The sequence below is a fragment of the Callorhinus ursinus genome, unplaced genomic scaffold, assembly GCF_003265705.2.
Source record: "Callorhinus ursinus isolate GAN/ISIS: 27379988/994484 unplaced genomic scaffold, GSC_fseal_2.0 scaffold74, whole genome shotgun sequence".
NCBI lineage: Eukaryota > Metazoa > Chordata > Mammalia > Carnivora > Otariidae > Callorhinus > Callorhinus ursinus.
Genome location: NW_027397136.1, coordinates 5,329,797 through 5,349,555, shown reverse-complemented (window position 1 = coordinate 5,349,555; position 19,759 = coordinate 5,329,797). Strand labels below are relative to the sequence as shown.

The 19,759-nt window shown below is 47.1% G+C and overlaps 1 protein-coding gene and 1 long non-coding RNA gene across 2 annotated transcripts in view; one reads left to right on the top strand and one right to left on the bottom strand.

Moving 5' to 3' along the window:
• Positions 1-14,582, top strand: part of LOC141371495 (uncharacterized) — a 36,937-nt gene extending 22,355 nt beyond the window's left edge. Inside the window, exons 2-3 of the long non-coding RNA XR_012376486.1 lie at positions 14,209-14,283; positions 14,451-14,582. This is a non-coding gene — a long non-coding RNA (uncharacterized lncRNA). The remainder of the gene's footprint in view (positions 1-14,208; positions 14,284-14,450) is intronic.
• The window catches only part of CCND2 (cyclin D2), a 29,843-nt gene continuing 16,706 nt past the window's right edge, over positions 6,623-19,759 (bottom strand). The window contains exon 5 of the mRNA XM_025851734.2: positions 6,623-12,039. Coding sequence (XP_025707519.1) covers positions 11,890-12,039 — 150 coding nt within the window. The 3' untranslated portion in view covers positions 6,623-11,889. The remainder of the gene's footprint in view (positions 12,040-19,759) is intronic.

The following is a 19,759-nucleotide window of genomic DNA, read 5'->3' as shown; positions in this document are numbered from 1 at the left end:
ATCCTTGATGAACATGGATGCAAAAATTCTCACCAAAATACTAGCCAATAGGATCCAACAGTACATTAAAAGGATTATTCACCACGACCAAGTGGGATTTATCCCTGGGCTACAAGGTTGGTTCAACATCCGCAAATCAATCATTGTGATACATCAATAAAAGAAAGAACAAGAACCACATGATCCTCTCAATAGATGCAGAAAAAGCATTTGACAAAGTACAGCATCCTTTCTTGATCAAAACTCTTCAGAGTATAGGGATAGAGGGTACATACCTCAATATCATAAAAGTCATCTATGAAAAACCCACAGCGATTATCATTCTCAATGGAGAAAAACTGAGAGCTTTCCCCCTAAGGTCAGGAACGCGGCAGGGATGTCCACTATCACCACTGCTATTCAACATAGTATTAGGAGTCCTAGCCACAGCAATCAGACAACAAAAAGAAATCAAAGGCATCCAAATCGGCAAAGAAGAAGTCAAACTCTCAGTCTCGGCAGATGATATGATACTGTATGTGGAAAACCGAAAAAACACCACCCCAAAACTGCTGGAACTCATACAGGAATTCAGTAAAGTGGCAGGATATAAAATCAATGAACAGAAATCAGTGGCATTCTTATACACCAAGAACAAGACCAAAGAAAGAGAAATTAAGGAGTCGATCCCATTTACAATTGCACCCCAAACCATAAGATACTTAGGAATAAATCTAGCCAAAGAGGAAAAGGATCTGTACTCAGAAAACTATAGAACACTCACGAAAGAAATTGAGGAAGATACAAAGAAATGGAAAAGTGTTCCATGCTCATGGATTGGAAGAACAAACATTGTGAAGATGTCAATGCTACCTAGAGCAATCTACACATTCAGTGCAATCTCTATCAAAATACCATCCACTTTTTTCAAAGAAATGGAACAAATAATCTTAAAATTTTTATGGAATCAGAAAAGACCCCAAATAGCCAGAGGAATGTTGAAAAAGCAAAGCAAAGCTGGCGGCATCACAATTCCAGACATCCAGCTCTATTACAAAGGTGTCATCATTAGGACAGTATGGTACTGGCACAAAAACAGACACATAGATCAATGGAACAGAATAGAGAGCCCAGAAATGGACCCTCAACTCTATGGTCAACTCATCTTTGACAAAGCAGGAAAGAATGTCCAGTGGAAAAAAGACAGTCTCTTCAACAAATGGTGTTGGTAAAATAGGACAGCCACATGCAGAAGAATGAAACTGGACCATTTCCTTACACCACACACACAAATAGACTCAAAATGGTTGAAAGACCTCAATGTGAGACAGGAGTCCATCAACATCCTGAAGGAGAACACAGGCAGCAACCTCTTCGACCTCAGCCGCAGCAACTTCTTCCTAGACACATCGCCAAAGATAAGGGAAGCAAGGGCAAAAATGAACTATTGGGACCTCATCAAGATAAAAAGCTTTTGCACAGCAAAAGAAACAGTCCACAAAACCAAAAGACCACCGACAGAATGGGAGAAGATATTTGCAAAAGACATATCAGATAAAGGGCTGGTATCCAAAATCTATAAGGAACTTATCAAACTCAACACCCAAAGAACAAATGATCCAATCAAGAAATGGGCAGAAGACGTGAACAGACATTTTTCCAAAGAAGACATCCAAATGGCCAACAGACACATGAAAAAGTGCTCAACATCGCTCGGCATCAGGGAAATCCAAATCAAAAGCTCAATGAGATACCACCTCACACCCGTCAGAATGGTTAAAATGAACAAGTCAGGAAACGACAGATGTTGGCGGGGATGTGGAGAAAGGGGAACCCTCCTACACTTTTGGTGGGAAGGCAAGCTGGTGCAACCCCTCTGGAAAACAGTATGGAGGTTCCTCAAACAGTTGAAAATAGAGCTGCCCTATGACCCAGCAATTGCACTACTGGGTATTTACCCCAAAAATACAAATGTAGTGATCCAAAGGGGTATATGCACCCCAATGTTTATAGCAGCAATGTCCACAATAGCCAAACTATGGAAAGAGCCAAGATGTCCATCAACAGATGAGTGGATAAAGAAGAGGTGGTATATATATACAATGGAATATTATGCAGCCATCAAAAGGAATGAGATCTTGCCATTTGTGGGGACGTGGATGGAACTGAAGGGTATTATGCTGAGCGAAATAAGTCCATCAGAGAAGGACATGTATCATATGACCTCACTGATAGGAGGAATTCTTAATCTCAGGAAACAAACTGAGTGTTGCTGAAGTGGTGGGGGTGGGAGGGGGTGGCTGGGCGATAGAAATTGCGGAGGGTACGTGCTATGGTGAGTGCTGTGAATTGTGTAAGACTGTTGAATCACAGACTTGTACCTCCGAAACAAATAATACATTATATGTTAAAAAAAAAAAAGAAGATAGTAGGAAGGGAAAAATGAAGGGGGGGGGAATCGGAGGGGGGACAAACCCATAGAGACGATGGACTCTGAGAAACAAACTGAGGGTTCTAGAGGGGAGGAGGGTGGGGGGATGGGTTAGCCTGGTGATGGGTATTAAAGAGGGCACGTTCTGCGTGGAGCACTGGGTGTTATACACAAACAATGAATCATGGAACACTACATCAAAAACTAATGATGTAATGTACGGTGATTAACATAACATAATAAAATTAAAAAATGTAAAATAAAAAATATGATTTAAAGTTTAAAAAAATAAAAATAAATAAAAGCCCAAAATGCACTTAGCTGCTAATGATCTATAACGTCTCCCTTATCTCAGTGCCCAAGTTCGCTGGGTTGAGTAGCTAAATAATTGGTACCTGTTGGTGACATTAATTTTAAAAAAAGACTGAATTAGGTGCCTGTCTCACATGCCACGTTCGCCTGAGGACTGCTACCATTCATCCCGCTCTGGCTGTGTGCCAGGCACGTGGAAGTGCTCAAACGAATGAACTCAGGAGGTACTCCTATTATTCCACCCCATTTCGCAGATGAAGGAACTGGCTCACTGAGGGGAGAACTGACATGCCCAAGGCCACAAAGCTAGTGGGTGGACCGACGCGGATTCCAGCGCAGGCAGCCCACGAGAGGACTGTGCTCTTTGCCACCACACTCAGTGGCAGGCGCCCCGTGACTTGTCTGTTTCTGCTATTAGCCACTGAGATCAAGCAGGGCAGGGACATCGTAGTTCCTGGAAAATCAGGTGCTGAAGAAACACTTGTTGAATGAGGTGTTTGGTGCAGAATGCCTGGCATCTGACCAGCCCTAGACAGTCTATCGGAGGAATGAGCAGCACTCAGGAGCCCTGCGTGTCATTTTGATAGACGGGATCACTGAAACTGCCACGGGATTTGTACTTTTTCAACAGATCTCAAAATCTTACAGGTGCATCTTCTCTTGGGGTCACCGAGGCGCAAAGAACAAAAAGTGGCTACAAAAAAACAGAGAGAAAGCCGATCTTGAACCTTGTCCCCTGGCCCACCTGCAGACCTCAGTGTGGACTGAGCACTGGGGTCTCGAAGGAACTTCAAAAACCTGGCTCAGCCGCCAGGTATCTGATAACTAAAACCCCTAAAGAGAGAAAGGGGATTATGAAGCCTCATGAGGAGCAGACGTCTTTATTTGGGGCAGAAAAGTGGAGCGAGAATCACAGGCCTCTTCTGCTCCACCTGAGGCGTACAGGAGTCCTACCTCATAGCAGACAGGTAAGGCAGACACATTTTTGCAGCCGAGCTGCAAATGCAGCAGGTGACATGCACTAGGTGATGCAGGTGGCATCAAGGAGTGAATCAGGTTCAGTGGGTGCTAGGGGACAGAGAAGGGGTCAGACCATCCTCAGCTGCAGTCCCGACTGCCCCTCAGGCTGGTTGTTGCCAGGACGTGGATTTTCCAAGAGTAGTTAAAGTCCCGACTTTTATGTGAAAGCTCTCATCTTACATTGGCAAGTAAGTCCAAGGCAATTTAAATCCTGGTGGGAGTCCAACTAAATATTAAATGTCTCTGCAGGCCACCAGTTTGCCAATCCCTGAGCAGAATCAGAAGTCATGAATCGCACCAGCTTCTCCCAGATGGAGTCAGAATGTAGTAGTAACAGAGAGAAGCGGGTGAGGAAACTGCTGGTCCCTCTGGTGGCCAGAGAGCGGAGTTCCTTCTGGGCAGTCATCCTACACCGGGCTGCAAAAAGGTCTTTTGGGAAGTTGTTCCTGTCTGTGGTGTTGGCGCCACCTGGTGGACTTCCCAGGAAGCACCGCAGGTTTAGTCCTCCATGTTGACTCCTAGGAAGGCCAGAGGGGTAGTTTAAGGCTGGCGGTGACAAGTAAAAGCCAGAGCCAAAGCAAATCACCATGAATGAAATGCAAGCCATGTTTCAGATAAAGCAGAAACTCAAGGCTCCAGTGGGAAAATGAGGTGGGGTCGGAGGGGACAGCCGAGCTGTCTTGCTGTCTTCTCGTGCCACCCAGTGCTGCTTGACTGAGCTTCCGGTCAGAGCTGATAGACTCCGCCCCTCTTCCGTGCGGGGTAGGCCCCCAGAGCCCAGAGCGTGGAAGCCACCAGTCATCATCTCGAAAGTGCCAGCCTTAGTTATTTGAGCCTAAGAGATATTAGGTAGGTGGGAATCCAAAATTAGTGTTTGTGGCTGAGTTCATCCTGTCTCGTGAGGATAAGGTCTGTGTTTACGGCATTTCAGATTCATTATATCATATGTGTTCTTCAAGCTATTTGAATATTTTCCCTTCCTTTTTAATTTGCATTATGCATTCACTTCCCATCCCTTTATTTTTGGAAAAGGTCAAACTGTTTCTACCATAGAGTTTCTAAACTGTGCTGCACCTTACCAAAAGGATTTTCCTAAAACACATTTACTTGAGGAAACCTGTCCACTGTCTCCTCAGAAAGTGTCCCCTCCCACCTTTGGTATCAATTTACTCCATAGGCATTGCATTTGCTGTCAGAGCTCCATGCAATCTTGTAGGCTTTGTGTTTTGTTTCCGCTAGTGAAAGCTCCTTAACCACGGGGTGCAGGTTTTGTCTTCTGGGCTTTTCCTTGAAGGTTCAGCATAGGCCCTGCACACAAGGGTGCTGGCTGTGGATGCTCAGCTCTGATAGGCTGAACCTTCACATCCACAGTCACCAGCACTTTTGGTGCCGTTATTGCTATGAGAGCAGGGGAGAAAAAAATCTGGTACGATATTCGGTTTTGAATACTCGCTTCATGGCAGTGTGTTGAGAGTATCACGAAGCCAACTGTAACATTTTATTTTGGTGTTACATCTGTGTATTGCATAACAGTTCTAGATCTTTGGAAAGCTATGTAGAAATACAAAAGTAGGCCCTAAGCACAAAAGACCTGGGATTTCTAGTTCTTCACTCCATCGCTAACTTCCACTTCCAGAAAAGGGCACTTTTGTCTCAGGTTTGAGATTTTCCAAGTGTAGACGGCTCTGGAAGAGTATCACTAGCCAGCTGTATGGAATGGAGGATCTGCTCCCTTCCCACCCCTAAACATCTGCAGTTCTGAATGGGAGAAGCCCGAGGTGTTCCTGGATGGCATTTGGAAGAAGGAGTGGTGTTGTAGTGTTAGTAACAGATAGGCACCGATTCTGCAGGGCAAACAGTTGGGGGAGGGGGGGCAGGGACCCGGCTGTACAACAGGTCGTGCAGAAGAGAATTCCAGGGATGGTTAAGAGAGGCAACCGGGGCCCTTGGAAACTCCCAAGAGGCCTCGCAGACTTCACTAGGCAGAGACCCAAGGAAAAAAGCTATCCCTGCTTGTCTCCAAGAATGGTGACTGTCAGTGGGGGATGGAGACAAAGGGAAATTTCTAGGGTCCTTGTAAGATTAGAAATCCTGTTAAGGGGAGTTAGTTCAGAATATGTGGATTTTCCCAATGACCAGTATTAATCTTCCCGTTGCAGCTCAGGACAGAATTAAACTGGGAAACAGCCTCCAGTGGCTTTGAGAGAAACAGGGAACTACAGAGAGCACAAGTGTTTATAGCAACATCAAAATGGCTATGACGCCATTGCCCTTTGCATTACCCATTGCTTTTGTGAAGGAGGCTGGTCTGAGGAGCAGCCAGGACCAAGGCCTGCCAATTCATTTAAGTGTGCACTCTCCCACCTGCTTCCTAGGCTCTACCTCACCACCCCTCCCCCAAGGGTACTTATGGCCCAGTCCTCACAGGAGAGTTATAGACCGGGTCGGGAATCAGGGGGGAGCTGCGAGGAGCGGCAGACTGGAGCCAAGACACCTACAGAGGTGGAGTTCTCCAGAGACCCCCCGTCTGGAGATGGCACCCAGGGCCTCTAGCACCTCCCAAGGCAGAAGATGCTCACAACAAGAGTGAATAGCTGGCCCAGGAACGAAGCCCAGTCGCCATAGCAGGGACTTGCCCACCTCAGGAAGTTGGGCTGAATCATCTAGTTTATGAGACGGCTCCCCATGGGACCCAAAAGGGAGAAAAAAGCCATCAACTATGTGTACTGTAGATACACAGATACACACGTCGAGTGCCTCTCAGGTTAGGATTTGTGTTTTATGCCACTACCACTTGTTACCAACAGTGTTCTGACATAAGAAGGACACGTTCTATTCTGAGGGCTGCTGGTCTATAAATAAGTCAAAGTGGCCAGAGGATTTAGGTCAAGGTGAGTTTATTGTCCAAATAGCATAACCTAATTGCATCCAAAACCATTTGCAAATCCATCTTTAAGCTGGTCAGAATAACAGGCCATTATTTTTTAAAATCACTTAACACTGAACAGACAGGACCTCTTAAAAGGCGGCTGACTATACCATGTCACCATCATAACCAGTAAAACATTTTTTCCACATTTCCAAAAGCCTTTTGTTTATACTGATCATGCTACTTTAGCACTTGCTAGCATCCCGACCAAATAAACACCCACACCTCTTATAGAGTACATTGTGAGAGAATAACATTGACTCGATATGGCATCACACTCATTTTAAAGCAAAAAAAAAAAAATTATAATAATAATAAAAGAAGTCCAAGACGAGAAACTGTAACTGAGAGAGAAAGAGATCTGAGGTACATGGTACAAGGGTAATGAACATAATGGAAAAAATCCAATGGCCCAGTGATTTGCTGGGGACTTAAGAGTTGGCCAACAGTACGAAACAAAAACCAATCAAAAAAAAAAAATGAAAATTTTTTTTTTTTTTTTTTTAAGGACAGGCACCTGTCAAAATACACTGGATACTGCAATGGCTACAGTCAGTAAGGCACTTTTTTTCCCCAAAGTAGGCTGCAGGCAAAGGAATAAACATTGCAGCGACAAGCGTGCATGTGTACATTTGCTGATGGCTTCTTGAAACCTGAGCCAAGAATCGGGTCTGATAGTCCAGCCAAGTCTAAAAGCAGAGAGACACAAATGTAGGAGAATAGCTCTGGCTGAAAACACTGTTCTGGGTTGTTTAGAATCCAGAATCATGAAAAGCCACGTGGTATGAGAAAGTCATAAACATCCTCCTGAATCTTCCTGCCCTATTTTGTACAAATGGGCGACAGCATGAGTGGCTCTTCGAAACTGCTCGGAGCCCACACCGCTAGAAGCCTGCGCTCATTCTATAGCTACGGTTTGTTGGCTTAAGGGGACTTTACTGTCTCAGCACTAATTTCCCTTTTAAAGCTATTCTCAGGGTTGGACTGTCTCAAAGATAAACAAAGAGGAATCCTTTTGGCTTAGAAGCCAACTGGCTTACTCAGACTTCCTCCCCGTTCCTACCTCCCATTCCCACACTACCAATATTATCTTCTTGAACTAGAAAATCATTATTTACATGATATAAGGTGCAAGTCTCTTTCTTCTCCCAGCCCTGCCCCTGTGGCCCATGGAGAGAAACTTCCCCCGCCCTCTTGTGAGCAAGTCACCCAATCCTGCCTCATGCTCTTCACCTCCATGCTAGAGCTCCCCCGGGGCAGTGTGGAAAGGCCCGGAGGGTGCCAGACCACAGGAAAGCTACAACCCCCTCTGAAGAGAAGCCCATCCTGCCGGCAAAGGGCTGCTTCTGGCCCTGGGCTGCCTGGGAAAAGCAGCAGACCAAGAGTCTCCCGTACAGAGCACGGAGACCAAAGGGGATCTTGCTGTTGAGACGTGGTGAGCTCTTCAGTGGGGTTCTGGGACAGTTCCAGAATAAAGCCTCCTCTGAGACAAGCCCCCTTCTCTGAGGAGCCCTCCTGTCAACACGGGAAGACATTCTAAGGAGGGACCTATCCCCTGCTCCCACCTGCAGGCTTCTTGGCTGGTAGGAACCTGCATGGAATTGAATTATGCTTAGCATATATTTTTGGCATACTAGGACTTTCCCCCCTGGGATTTGGCCAAAATAGGGGAAGGAATAAAATTTGGCAGGCTTAGGGGAACAATTTAGCCCCCACTGATGGAGAAAAACAGTTAACAACAATGACCCAAAAAACCAAAAACCAAAAACACAGAGAGGAGGAAGAACAGAGAGAAAGACAACAGAGTAGAAAAAAGACCAGAATAGGTCTGGAACCCCATTTGTGGGAGGTGAGAAAGAGAAAAAAATCTGTGGCGGAGGGCTGAACTCCCTCTCACGAAAACTCCTACCAAGGAAACCAAGATCTAAGGGGAGGGCATCAGCTACTTTAACAAATCCAAGCTTCCTTCTTTTGTTTAAGGAGGGAGTAGGCAGAAAAGCCAAACAACCTAGCACCTTCCCATCAGCAACACCACACCTCCCATCACACCAGGCCCCGAGGACCAGAAGGAGAAAAAGATCAGAAGGCCCCGGTGGCACCCAGGGCTCCAGGAAAACTGGGAAGTTGCAGACTGCAGGGAGAGCCTGTAGGCCTGTTCCCTTCCTTATTCGTCCGGTTCTGTTTGAGCTTAGGGACAGTCACCATTAAGTGACTTTGTACCTTGCTTTCGTTAGGCTCCAAGACTCCCAAGGACTTAGGGACCACACCTCCTTCCATTCCCTGTTACTCCTCAAGGGCCTGAAAGAGCGTCCTATGCAAAGTGAGCTCTTGACAAAACACTGGCTGCTCAGCTTTCCTCTCCAAAACTTCAGAATTCACCACCCACTGTCCTACCAGAAACTCCCTAGAATTTTAGGGTTGTGCTAACTCACCAAATCCTGAACCCTTCCAAACATACTTCAAGAGAGACTGACTCATCGGAATGGCATCTCTGCAGAGATGCAGCCTCTTCACCTCCCTCCCGCTCCCACTCCAATACTCATCTGCCCTGTTTTCCCCATCATGCCAATTCAATGCAATTTAAAACCTGAAAACCACCAAGTGCCACTTAGCAGAGGGGCTGGCCGGCCGCGGTGCGAGACAGGTGGGAGGAGGCACCCTTGTGATCCCGTGTGCGGCAGATTCATGTGCCCACAGATTCAGACCTAGAAAAGCCTCTGAGATGATCCTAAACTGGGGATAGCCATGTCAGGGAAGGGGAAAGAGAGATAAGCAGATGAAAGTCCTGCTTTAAAGAAAGGGCCACAGAGGAGGATCTCCAAATAGCCTGCTGGAATTCTTTTCAATCTGTCTCCTGATACCTGGTCCCTAAGTGCAAATTATGACTTCCTAGTTCACTGCATAAATGTTTGTGCTGAACATCTGCCCTGGGGGATGGGGGGAGGGGAAATCCCTTGGTTCAATTGTATTTTTTCCATCATGATGGGGATACCGGAGTCAAAATGGAAGCCTAATGACCTTCATGACTGAAAAGGTCCCTGGGTGTCAGACCCAAGGGCCAAATCCACCCCACCCTCCACCTGAGAGGGGCTTTCAGCCTCCTCGCCGACTTCTCCTTTCCCCGCACTAACGGCTCCCAAGCAGAAACTATGCGGTTGTGAGGTATTATGAAAACAAAAATGTGAATCATTTTCTTTTGTAGCTATTGATTTTGTCCAGTAAACCTGAGGTAAAGAATGCTCTGTCTTTGAAGAATGTGATAAGAGAGAGAGAGAGAGAGAAAACCAAAAGGAAAAAACAAAAAACAAAACAAAAACAAAAAAACCATGAATACGCTACCAGAAGAAAAACTATGGAAGGGCTTTTCCAGTACGAAGAACTCCTATCTTGACCACCTACTTCAGGACTTGGAATTTAAGCAGTAAAATAATATATTATAAAAATGTTTATAAAATAGCAGCACACTCTGTGAAACATTACAGCTAGGTACTGTTAATGTGAATAAGGATGAATGATCTTAGCTTCTTAGCAGCGCAAAAAAAAAAATAATCATAAAAAACTGAACACAATAAACTGAAAAATAAGAGACCCTTAGATTTTTCTCCATCTTCAACCCTCATACTACGAAACAAGGCAGAATCTGTGTATAAAATAATTCTTCAAAGCAGCCCTGTTCTGATTTTTTCTTTCTAACTTAAAAAGGCAAATATTTTAATAGCTTCATTACCTGTCAATTATAATTGTGCAAAAAAAAAAAAAAGTTGTTGCTCCAACCTCTTCGCTAACTGAATGCCTCTAAGAAGTGGAGAGGAAAAAAATTCAAGTACGCTGAATACAACTTTGCAATGAAATTAACGAAAAAACGGAAAAGGGAACAAAATGCCACACTCTGATATTCAGCTGTCTGTCTGCACCAGCAGTAACTTTTCTTTCCATGTCCAGAGGAGAAGCATATAGGTGGGAATTAAGATCCTTCTTTGCCACCAAAATGGTAACAGATCTTTGTTTGTAGGCTTTTTGGAGGAATGTTGTGATGGGAATGTCGGTGGAAAGGGATGTCTCTTGAGTCCCGGTAGGGATACCAGAACTGTGTACCAGAGAATGTCAGATACCAGAAGTGAATAGTCCCCCGACTTGGGGCAGGCAGGGAGGAGCACGGGAGAAGCAGGGAGGAGTCTATTCAGCATGACTTGCATAAACCATCCCATCTCTCCCTCGGGAACAAGTTTTCAAAGTGCTTTTCGAATGGAATGGTTTATAACAATGCTAAACTGTGGACCAGACATGCCAATCAGCACCAAAAATCAGTTTTTTAATAAAGGATGCCAAGGTCACATTACCCTCTTGAATACATGAAGAGAAAATATTCCATTCCAGATCCCACCCTTGGTCTCCATCTGCCTCCATTTCATATGAGTTTTGGTTATGGCCCAAAGCGAGATTGCCCCTTTTGATAAAAATATGGTGGTGTCTGCAATGAACCATGTTTGGAAGAAGAAGCAAGATGTCACAAGCACATGAAACCCAGAATCCAATCACCTGTGTCCAACTGGCAAAATAAAACATCTCTTTTAGGTAGCAGCTACTGTAGACAGCAAGAGATCATAACTAGAGATTCAGCTATGCTCCGGACTTAGTAACCAACAGGTGGTCGAGAACAAAGGTGCTTCTACATCCAAAATGGTTCAATCAGGTTGAGAGATTGTTTTGTACTCCCTCCCCATCGTGTCCCTTATTTCTAATTCTTTCTTGAGTTCATTGCTTTGCAATCTAATCATGCCATAAATGGCATACGCAAGTTCCTTGAAATTATCCTACAAGGGGTGTGTACATGCTAGTTCATAACATGAAAAAAAAAAAAGCCTCCTCTAATTTGTTCCCATATTTGCAGGCATACATTTTATCTAGCTACTCTGCAGGTTTTTCTGTAAGCATTTTACTATTACTTTTAACATAATCAAACAATAACTGTTCGCATATACAAGGGATTCCCTTCTGTTGTACTTCAAATAGGCACCAAATGCTTTTAGTTATTCCGTTTTTATAGGACCTTTTTCTCTCACTTCTAAAAGATCTTTCAATATGATCTAGGTGGGGGCAGAATTTTTTTTGTTGTTGCTTTTAAAGTTTCATCCTAAAACATAAAGAACAAAACACAACCAGAGAGAAGGAGAGAGCAGATGTGAACGCATCTCTCCCATTCGGCCCGACTTCGTCCTCACAGGTCAATATCCCGCACGTCCGTAGGGGTGCTGGCCTGGTCCAGTTCATCCTCCGACTTGGACCCGTCCCCCTGGTCCTGACGGAACTGCTGCAGGCTGTTGAGCAGCACCACCTCAATCTGCTCCTGGCAGGCTTTGAGGCAGTCCTAGAAGGAGAGGGGGTCAGACCAGAGCTGTTAGCAAGATCAACAGTGTGCACAGCATTTATGAAGAAAATATACACAATGGAAGCCTCGCGGGCTTCATGCCGGTTTCCCAGAGAAAGATGTGCTCCGGCAGAGCTGTGGGACCACACTGCTCCAAGTGGGGTCCACAGCCGGCAGCATTGGCACCCCCTTGTTGAAAATGCAGAATCCTGGCCCATTCCAGATCAATCAAAACAGAATCGGTATTTTTAGCAGAAGCCCAGCTGAGACAAACACACATGAGAATCTGGCCAAGATGCTGAGCCCTTTACAGACACGCCGCACCCGGTAACCCCAGCGCCAACTGGGGGCTTTCGGCTTGTGGACTGTGGGAGGTGACAGAGAAAACGGCAAAGGCCAGCACCGCAGACAGAGCCACAGAGTCAGGCAGGTGTGGCACCAGAGGGATGGATGAGAAGAGAGTGCACTGAACTGTACTCAGAAACCGCGGAGGTTCTTAAAAAGAAAAACGCCCGGTATTCAGCTTCACTTAACCACCCTCAATTCTCATATTACTACAACACGGAATGTTGACAGAACTCTGGACTTTGCAACTGTCCAATTTGGGAGTAAGTAAGAATTTGCAACATTGTTTGATATTAGTCTATATTTGGTAGGGAAAATTCAGAGTAAGTTTGCCCCAGGCAGAAGCTTCTGGTTAGCGGGGTGCCGTGGAATGCGCGGCAATTCATGGGTGTCACAAGGGAGGGGCTGGCTCCTAGCGGCAAGTGGGCTAAAGAGCATCGCTCTTAGCAGATATGCTCCCCGCCTCTCCTCTGCAATGCTCTGTTTCTGCACTCAAGCAGCATCTACATATGGAAAATATGTTAAATCGACTCCGCTTGGGTCTTCCCACAGCTTAATCTAGGCTTCCCTTGTTGTTTGTTTCACTGTGCAATTCTCACTGCCTGGAGGCTACTGTCTGCCAAGCACAAAAGCATTATCTTTATTTTCTGAAGATCTAAAATAAAGTTGGACTGAACTACTCAGGGACACAGTTTCCATGCCCCCCAATGTTCCATTCCTATCTTGTCCATTCCACGTTTCAAACTATAGCTTTTTACGAAACTGAAGATTAGGAACAACAGCCGCAGATTGCTAAGGGCAGAGATGGAGTATCACCCAGCATGCAAGACAAATGAAAACAGGGAGATAGTATTTGCGACCCGCCCACCATACTTGCAGGGAGCAACGAGGTCATTTCACTTCTCGGATCTGCTCCCCAACTTGTAAAATAAGGATGAAAAACACTCATAGGGTAATGGTCAACTCTTGAGATGATGTATCTCAGGTGCTCTATTCAATAAATGAACCCCATTTCTTATGAATGACAAGAAACCCATCCTGGAGTCTGAAAGAATTCTTTCAATTTCTTTAAGATGAGATATGGATAAGCATTTGCTCCAGATTGCTGAAGGCAAGCACCATGTGTCTAGCACTGGGGGTGGATCGTGGAACAAGACAGACAGAACCCAGCCTCAGAGATCTCTGGGCCACCCTGAACAAGCTGAAGGGTCAGGGACTGGCAACATCTCTCAAACTTCTGTGGCATGCCCTGGCCACATCCTCTACCCTGTCGATTGATGCCCTAACCATCGACAGGAAACCTTCCCTGGGCTCCTCCTCCAAAGCCCACGCCCAGGGGTTGTGCTTCCAGGTCACTCACCACTCGCCCCGTGAGCTCGGGGCGAAGGCTAAAGGCATAACGTTTCTAAGGGCATTTCCATTTCAGTAGAAGATATCAGAAAACCCGAAAGCCTTACAATCGATAAAGAAAACTGATCTTAAATAAAGATAAAGCTGGTGTGGGCAAACAAGGCAAACAAACGACTATAGGTAAACAACTCTCAACTCTCCTTGGGAAGGTCGTGCATCAGAGGTGGACAGTGGGGCCCACGGTCAGTTTTCCTTCCAAAGCCAGAGTAGGCGGCTTGTTCGCCATTTGAGCACCATCTGAAGAAGCCGACTTGTTCTGAGAGGCCATGTTGGTGGCATAACACTATCCTCAAAAGCCCCGTCTCATGTCTCGGGCGCCCTCTGCCCTCCCTCATTCCCCTGAACTCCTCACTGAGAAATGAGGGGCTGCAGAATTGAAATGAATATTAGTTTCCTCTTTCTTTTTTCTCGCAGGGAATAAAGAGTTGAATCCAGCCAGTTGTGATGGGATGCCCCTCCGCTACAGAGGTCCTTCAGGAGCTGGTGAAGGTTATGTTTAAAAGGAGGCAGGGGGAATGGGTCAGAACCCTCCATACCACAGGGACGGTACCCACATGCTTGCCTCCATGGAGGACAAATCCTATCCAAAGCATAGGGCATAAAGAGCTTTTTTCCCCCCCGAAGTATTATTAACGTATGTGTTCTATTAATTTCAGGTATGGCATAAAGGGCTTTTGTTCTCTAAAGAGGATGGCAGGATTCTCAGCTGATTGAGGGACTGTGTGTGTAGAGGAGGGACAGACAATAGCTCTGAACCACTAAATTCAAAAAGAAATGCCAGTCAGGAGTCAGCAACGAGGCCTCTTTAACAAGACGGTTTCCCATGGCACAGCCATTTGGTGAAGACTCCCTGACATGAAGGTGAAGGTCGTGTGGAAGACCCTGCCCACCACTAAGAGCCCTAGTGCCTCCGGCCGATTCTGTCCAGCTTTCCTTCCTCTGAGGCTGTATTTCGGTGCCAGGGGGAGGTCATCAAGGTCAGCCCACCTTCCACCCCAAAAATATGACCAACGCAGGACTCCATAATTATCACTGCATTAGCACACCAGCATCCCTGAGAAAGATCGTCCTCCACACAAGGAGACAAAGCTCAAGAAAGCGAAAGGACCTGATCTGGGGCCATACTAGAGTCTTCGCTTTTGGGACGCCAGCGATTCTACTGTTTCTGGCATTCAGCCTTCCCTTCCAGCAGCCTGAAACCTCAAAGAATGGTTCTAGAAAAATTCCTACAGAGAAGGCTGGGACCTTGGACAGTCACTTCTACTGGACTTTCAGAGCCATGGGACTGAAGATAACATGCCTCAAGTGTCACATTTATGTAAGTTCCAGCCAAGAACACACATACCGGCCTTCCTGAATAAAATAAAGGAAGGTTTCATGTAAAGCACTTTCCTCGGCCCGGTTTTCATTTCAGTCTAAATCATGACTGATGATGGCCAGGCTCTTGATCTTTGATACCTCCTACTTGAAGAGATAAATGACTATAGCAGTTACCCCAGAAATGAGGGACCCTGAACTCCATCCCCGGCTCGCTTCTAGATTCATGTGGGACAGAGCGGGAAGCTAACCCTCTCTGGGCTCAATCATGTCCCTCACTCCTGGAAAGCTCTCTGGGGCCTCGGCCTACCACTCCTTCAGGTTCCCCTTCTTCACAGCTCGGCTATGATCAGCTTGAGTTTTAAGTGCAGATCATCCATCCTTAACTGGATAAAAAAACTTAAGGGCAAGTGTCTGTCTTGCAAGAACCATGTCAAACAGTCTACTCTGTGATGGTGGAGACAGAGACATCATCATGCCCCCTTCCTGGAGACAGAACTCACTCCCTGTATTTTAATACCCTCCTTTAGCATTGTTAGGAACCATCCTTGGACTTGCAAAGAACACAAGAATTTTCCGTGAGCTGATGGAAAGTGAAGGGAGAGGGAAATGTGTGGTGGTGCTGTTACCTGAGCCAGACATGCCCACCCCACACAGCCCCGTTCCCGCCCAAGGAGCTCCCACTCTCCCAAGCAGCAGGGCAGGATGGCACACGGGACTGGGGTGGCAGGAGCGGTGACCTGGAGAAGGGGAACGTGCCTCAAACCCAGCAGGGTTGCTGGTGCTGGAAGGTCAAGCTGAGAGAAGGAAATAAAGGGGGGGGGGCAAGTTCAAGGGCTCGAAAAGAAAACGAGGCAAAGCTGGGGAAGAGCAGAATCCATAGTATTTCCAAAGGGCAGAATCACAAGACGCCACACAGAGGCAATTACAGAGTCGGGGGATTTGGGGGTCCGAACGGCTTCTGGGGCTCAAACAGCCACACGCCCTCATTGTACGGCTAGAGAACAGAACTGAAACTGGCTTGTCCCCCGGTTCCTTCGAGTTAAAAGCTAAGCCTGGCTTTAAACGGGCAAGCCTCCAGCTTCAGAACTCTTTCCCCTAAGACCCTCTGCTTCTTCCCAGCTCTAAGGAAAGACATACAGGGCAGAGAATCTCCAAGAAAGGGAGACGTAGCCCCAAGGGGCTGGTGGGCAGGGGAGGGGGGGGGCACCGGACAGCTCGTCCAGTGAAAAGATGCTACATGCATGCAAAATGCAGCAGCTCTGGGACCTCTGCTTTCCGGCAGCCTCCGAAAGCACCGGTCATTGTGTTAAGATGCCCCGAATTAAGCTGATTAAAAGGAAAGCCATAATGCTCGTCTGTCAGCCTGGACAGGTGGCACTCCACAGTGCTGGAGGTCGGGCAAACCTCCAACTCCGATGATGATCGGCTCCCTCCCTGGCCCCTGCCCCCCCAGCCCGGAGCCCTGACAGCAGTGTCTGTGATCTCCAGCTCGTTACACGGGCCTCCGACTTCCTCTGCGTGCTGGCTCGGGCTCTGCGCCCTGCACCCTCCTCGGCCTCCATGAATGGGCTGACGGAACTCCTACCATTAGCCCCCAGTGTCACTGCATCACGCCATTGTCACCACACACGCACTGCACTCAACAGGGCGACAAAGGGCTGAATGAGCCCCAGACGCGCGGCCAACTCAGGCAGAGACAACGTAGGAAACTGTCTCATTCTTCTTCCTTCACAGGCTGTTTGGCTCATTTCCTTGCATACCAAATGAAGCCCGCAGACGAAATAAGGCAGGGGAGGGAAGCACGAGCCTCCAGGTCGATCCCGTCCCCCTCCCCACGCCCAGCTTCCCCTCCGGCCACTCTTCACAAGGTCCTTGACCACAGGCCCCGTCAGGTCCACAAAGGACAGCCCCAGCCGCACAGGGGCCCTCAGGAGAAGGTGTGCCGCGAGCGGGTCGGTGCCTCTCACTGAGGACAGAGACACGGGGCTGGGGACCCGGACCAGAGCATGTAGTCAAAATCAAGACTTCCTCCCCTGCACAGCGAAGGGGTTTTCAACAGCCCACTGGCGACCATGATCCTAACCTGCCAGGATGACCCTAACGCAGGGGTATACTGAGTCTTCTCTGCGTGCTATTTAAGTACGAGACAGAGTTTTAACGTAACCGAGGTAGAAAAGGAGGAATATAGGGACCAGGGAACTAGCGTCTGCCTCCGTCAAATTCTTTCCCAATAGCTTCACAGCAAGGTCACGGCCCGTGAGCCTGACTCCTGCGTTTTTATCAGTTTGTAAAACTGTGTCACGTGAAGGTGATGTGTTTTGCTCAGGACCTTGGTGTGTAAATTAAGGCTTATAGGGCTTTCCCAAAGACCTGGGGAGACCAAAGACTCAGAAACACACTCTAAGCCCATATGCCTGGCCTTTGTGTCCCCCGTTCCTTCCTTCCGGCTTCCCTCCCTCTCTTCAGCATCATTCCCAAGCCTCTGCCAGGGGCTCTGGATAAAGAGCACAGTAAAAGTTGGGTCCTGTTCAAGAGGCTCTATAGACAAGGAACGCTGAGATAAATGCTGGCACAAAGCACCAGCCGAGTGCCGAGGGGACGGAAGAGGAACCCCGAGTCTGCCCGGCGGAGCAGGGAAAGGTTCACCAGGGAACCAGGACGCTCGAGCCCTCCTCTCAAACTCACCCTTGGCAACGGAAGCCCCGGTAGAAGTTTCCCCAAAGCCAGCACCGCCTCGCTGGCTGGCGTCTGTTTTTAGCAACACTTATGACTGGAAGGAAAAAGTACTTAAAATATACCACCCTCTGAGACTTTTATTCCCTGTAAAACTGTCAGGCTTCTCACTCAGCTTTCTCTTTGGAATGAAGCATTTTGGTTTATTTTGGCAACCAGACGGAGCAACAAAGACCGACTTTCTCAGAGCTGCCTGGGTCCCTCCGATCAAAGCTATCTGCCGCTGGCTAGTGAGCCGGAGAAACTTGTCTGCCTGTCTCATAGGAATCCAGGGGACCCGCTTTCCCCAGTCCGACCCCTGACAATGCATGGAGAGAGAACACCATCAGCTCGAGGAGACCACAAATAGCAAGGTGCACGGGGCAGGCACAGAACTGTAGGGACACCAGGTCCTGGTTCCCATTTGTCCTATTCTGCTGGAGCCAGCTTTAATAGAACATGTCCTGGGCCCCTGACTTCTCCATGGGAGAGTTCAACACAATCCTGTGGGCATTTCAGAGTGTGGGTCTGAAAGCATATTGTGTGTGTGTGTGTGTGTGTGTGTGTGTGTGTGTGTGTGTGTGTGTTCTAATTGTGGCAAAATAAACTGAACATAACATTTTACCATGGAAACCATTTTTAGGTGTACGGTGGCATTCAGTATATTCCCTTGGTCATGCCACCAACTCCATCATCCATCTCCAGAACTTTCTCATCATCCCAAAGTGAAACTCCATACCCATTAAAGAACTCCCCATTCCTCCCACCCCCTGGGCCCTGGTAACCCCGATTTTACTTTCTGTCTCCATGAACTCCACTATGCGAGGTATCTCCTATACGTGGCCCCACATATGTGTCTCTTCAGGTCTGACTTCTTTCACTTAGCATGTTTTCAAGGCTCATCCATGTTGCAGCACGTGTCAGGATTTTGCTTCCTTTTTAAGGCAGACTAATATTCCACTGCATATACATACCACATTTTGTTTCTCCGTTCCAAGGACATTTTCTGTTGCCAAGTGCCCTCTTCCAGGAGGCCTGCGTTTCACATTAGGCCTAGCGAGCTTCTTCCTCTGGGTTGCTTTCCTCCCACATTTATAGTTCATAACACTTCAGCATTCATTTGCTGATGATCTTCATTTGCTAGGATTTTGCATGCTTTGCTTTTGATTTCCCCTACAGTTGCCGAGTTCCTTGAAGTCAGGAGATCATCTCCTATTTTCCATACATGACCCACCCGTCCCAATTTCTGCCTTGGTTCCATCCATGCCTTGTTCATCATGCAAGTCTGCAACAAGTGAGCCTTTAATAAATACTTCCAGAAATGAATGGAGAGTAAGTGCTTGCAACACATCACTTCTTGACTCATGAAATGGTAAATGGGCTCAGGAAGCAAAACTTGCCTCCCTCCAGATACTAATGCTTTCTGAATTCCAGTGCTTTTCTTTTCCTTCACTCTGAGCCTCAATACTTCAGAGAACATGGCCTGACGGATGGGAGGAGACCTATAGCACTTGGAAGTCAGGCACAGGTGGCCAGCCTTGCCCAATGTTGCTCAAGCTTTTTTACTAAGAACATTCCTAGGGGGAGAGTGAGCAAGCCTCTGGGGCCCAGAGGTAAGCTTAGAACTCACAGAGGTCTCAGATTTTTATCTGAAAAAGTGCTACGGAGTTTACATTCTCCTCTGTTCAGCTTGGTTGTTAATATTAAAATGTTGAACCAGAGGCCCGCTGGTAAGAACGGCGCACACATGCATCTCCAGTTCCACAGCTGGGACGTAGGGGACCTCTAGTATCCATTTGACCCAGGCTGATGGCTTTTGTATCCATTTGACCCAGTCTGATGGCTACCTCGGATGCACTGGCTACATAGTATCTGAAAGAGGCAAGCGGTTTCCCTAGTATAAGAGGAGAAATGGTTTGCCGTCTTGAAAAGC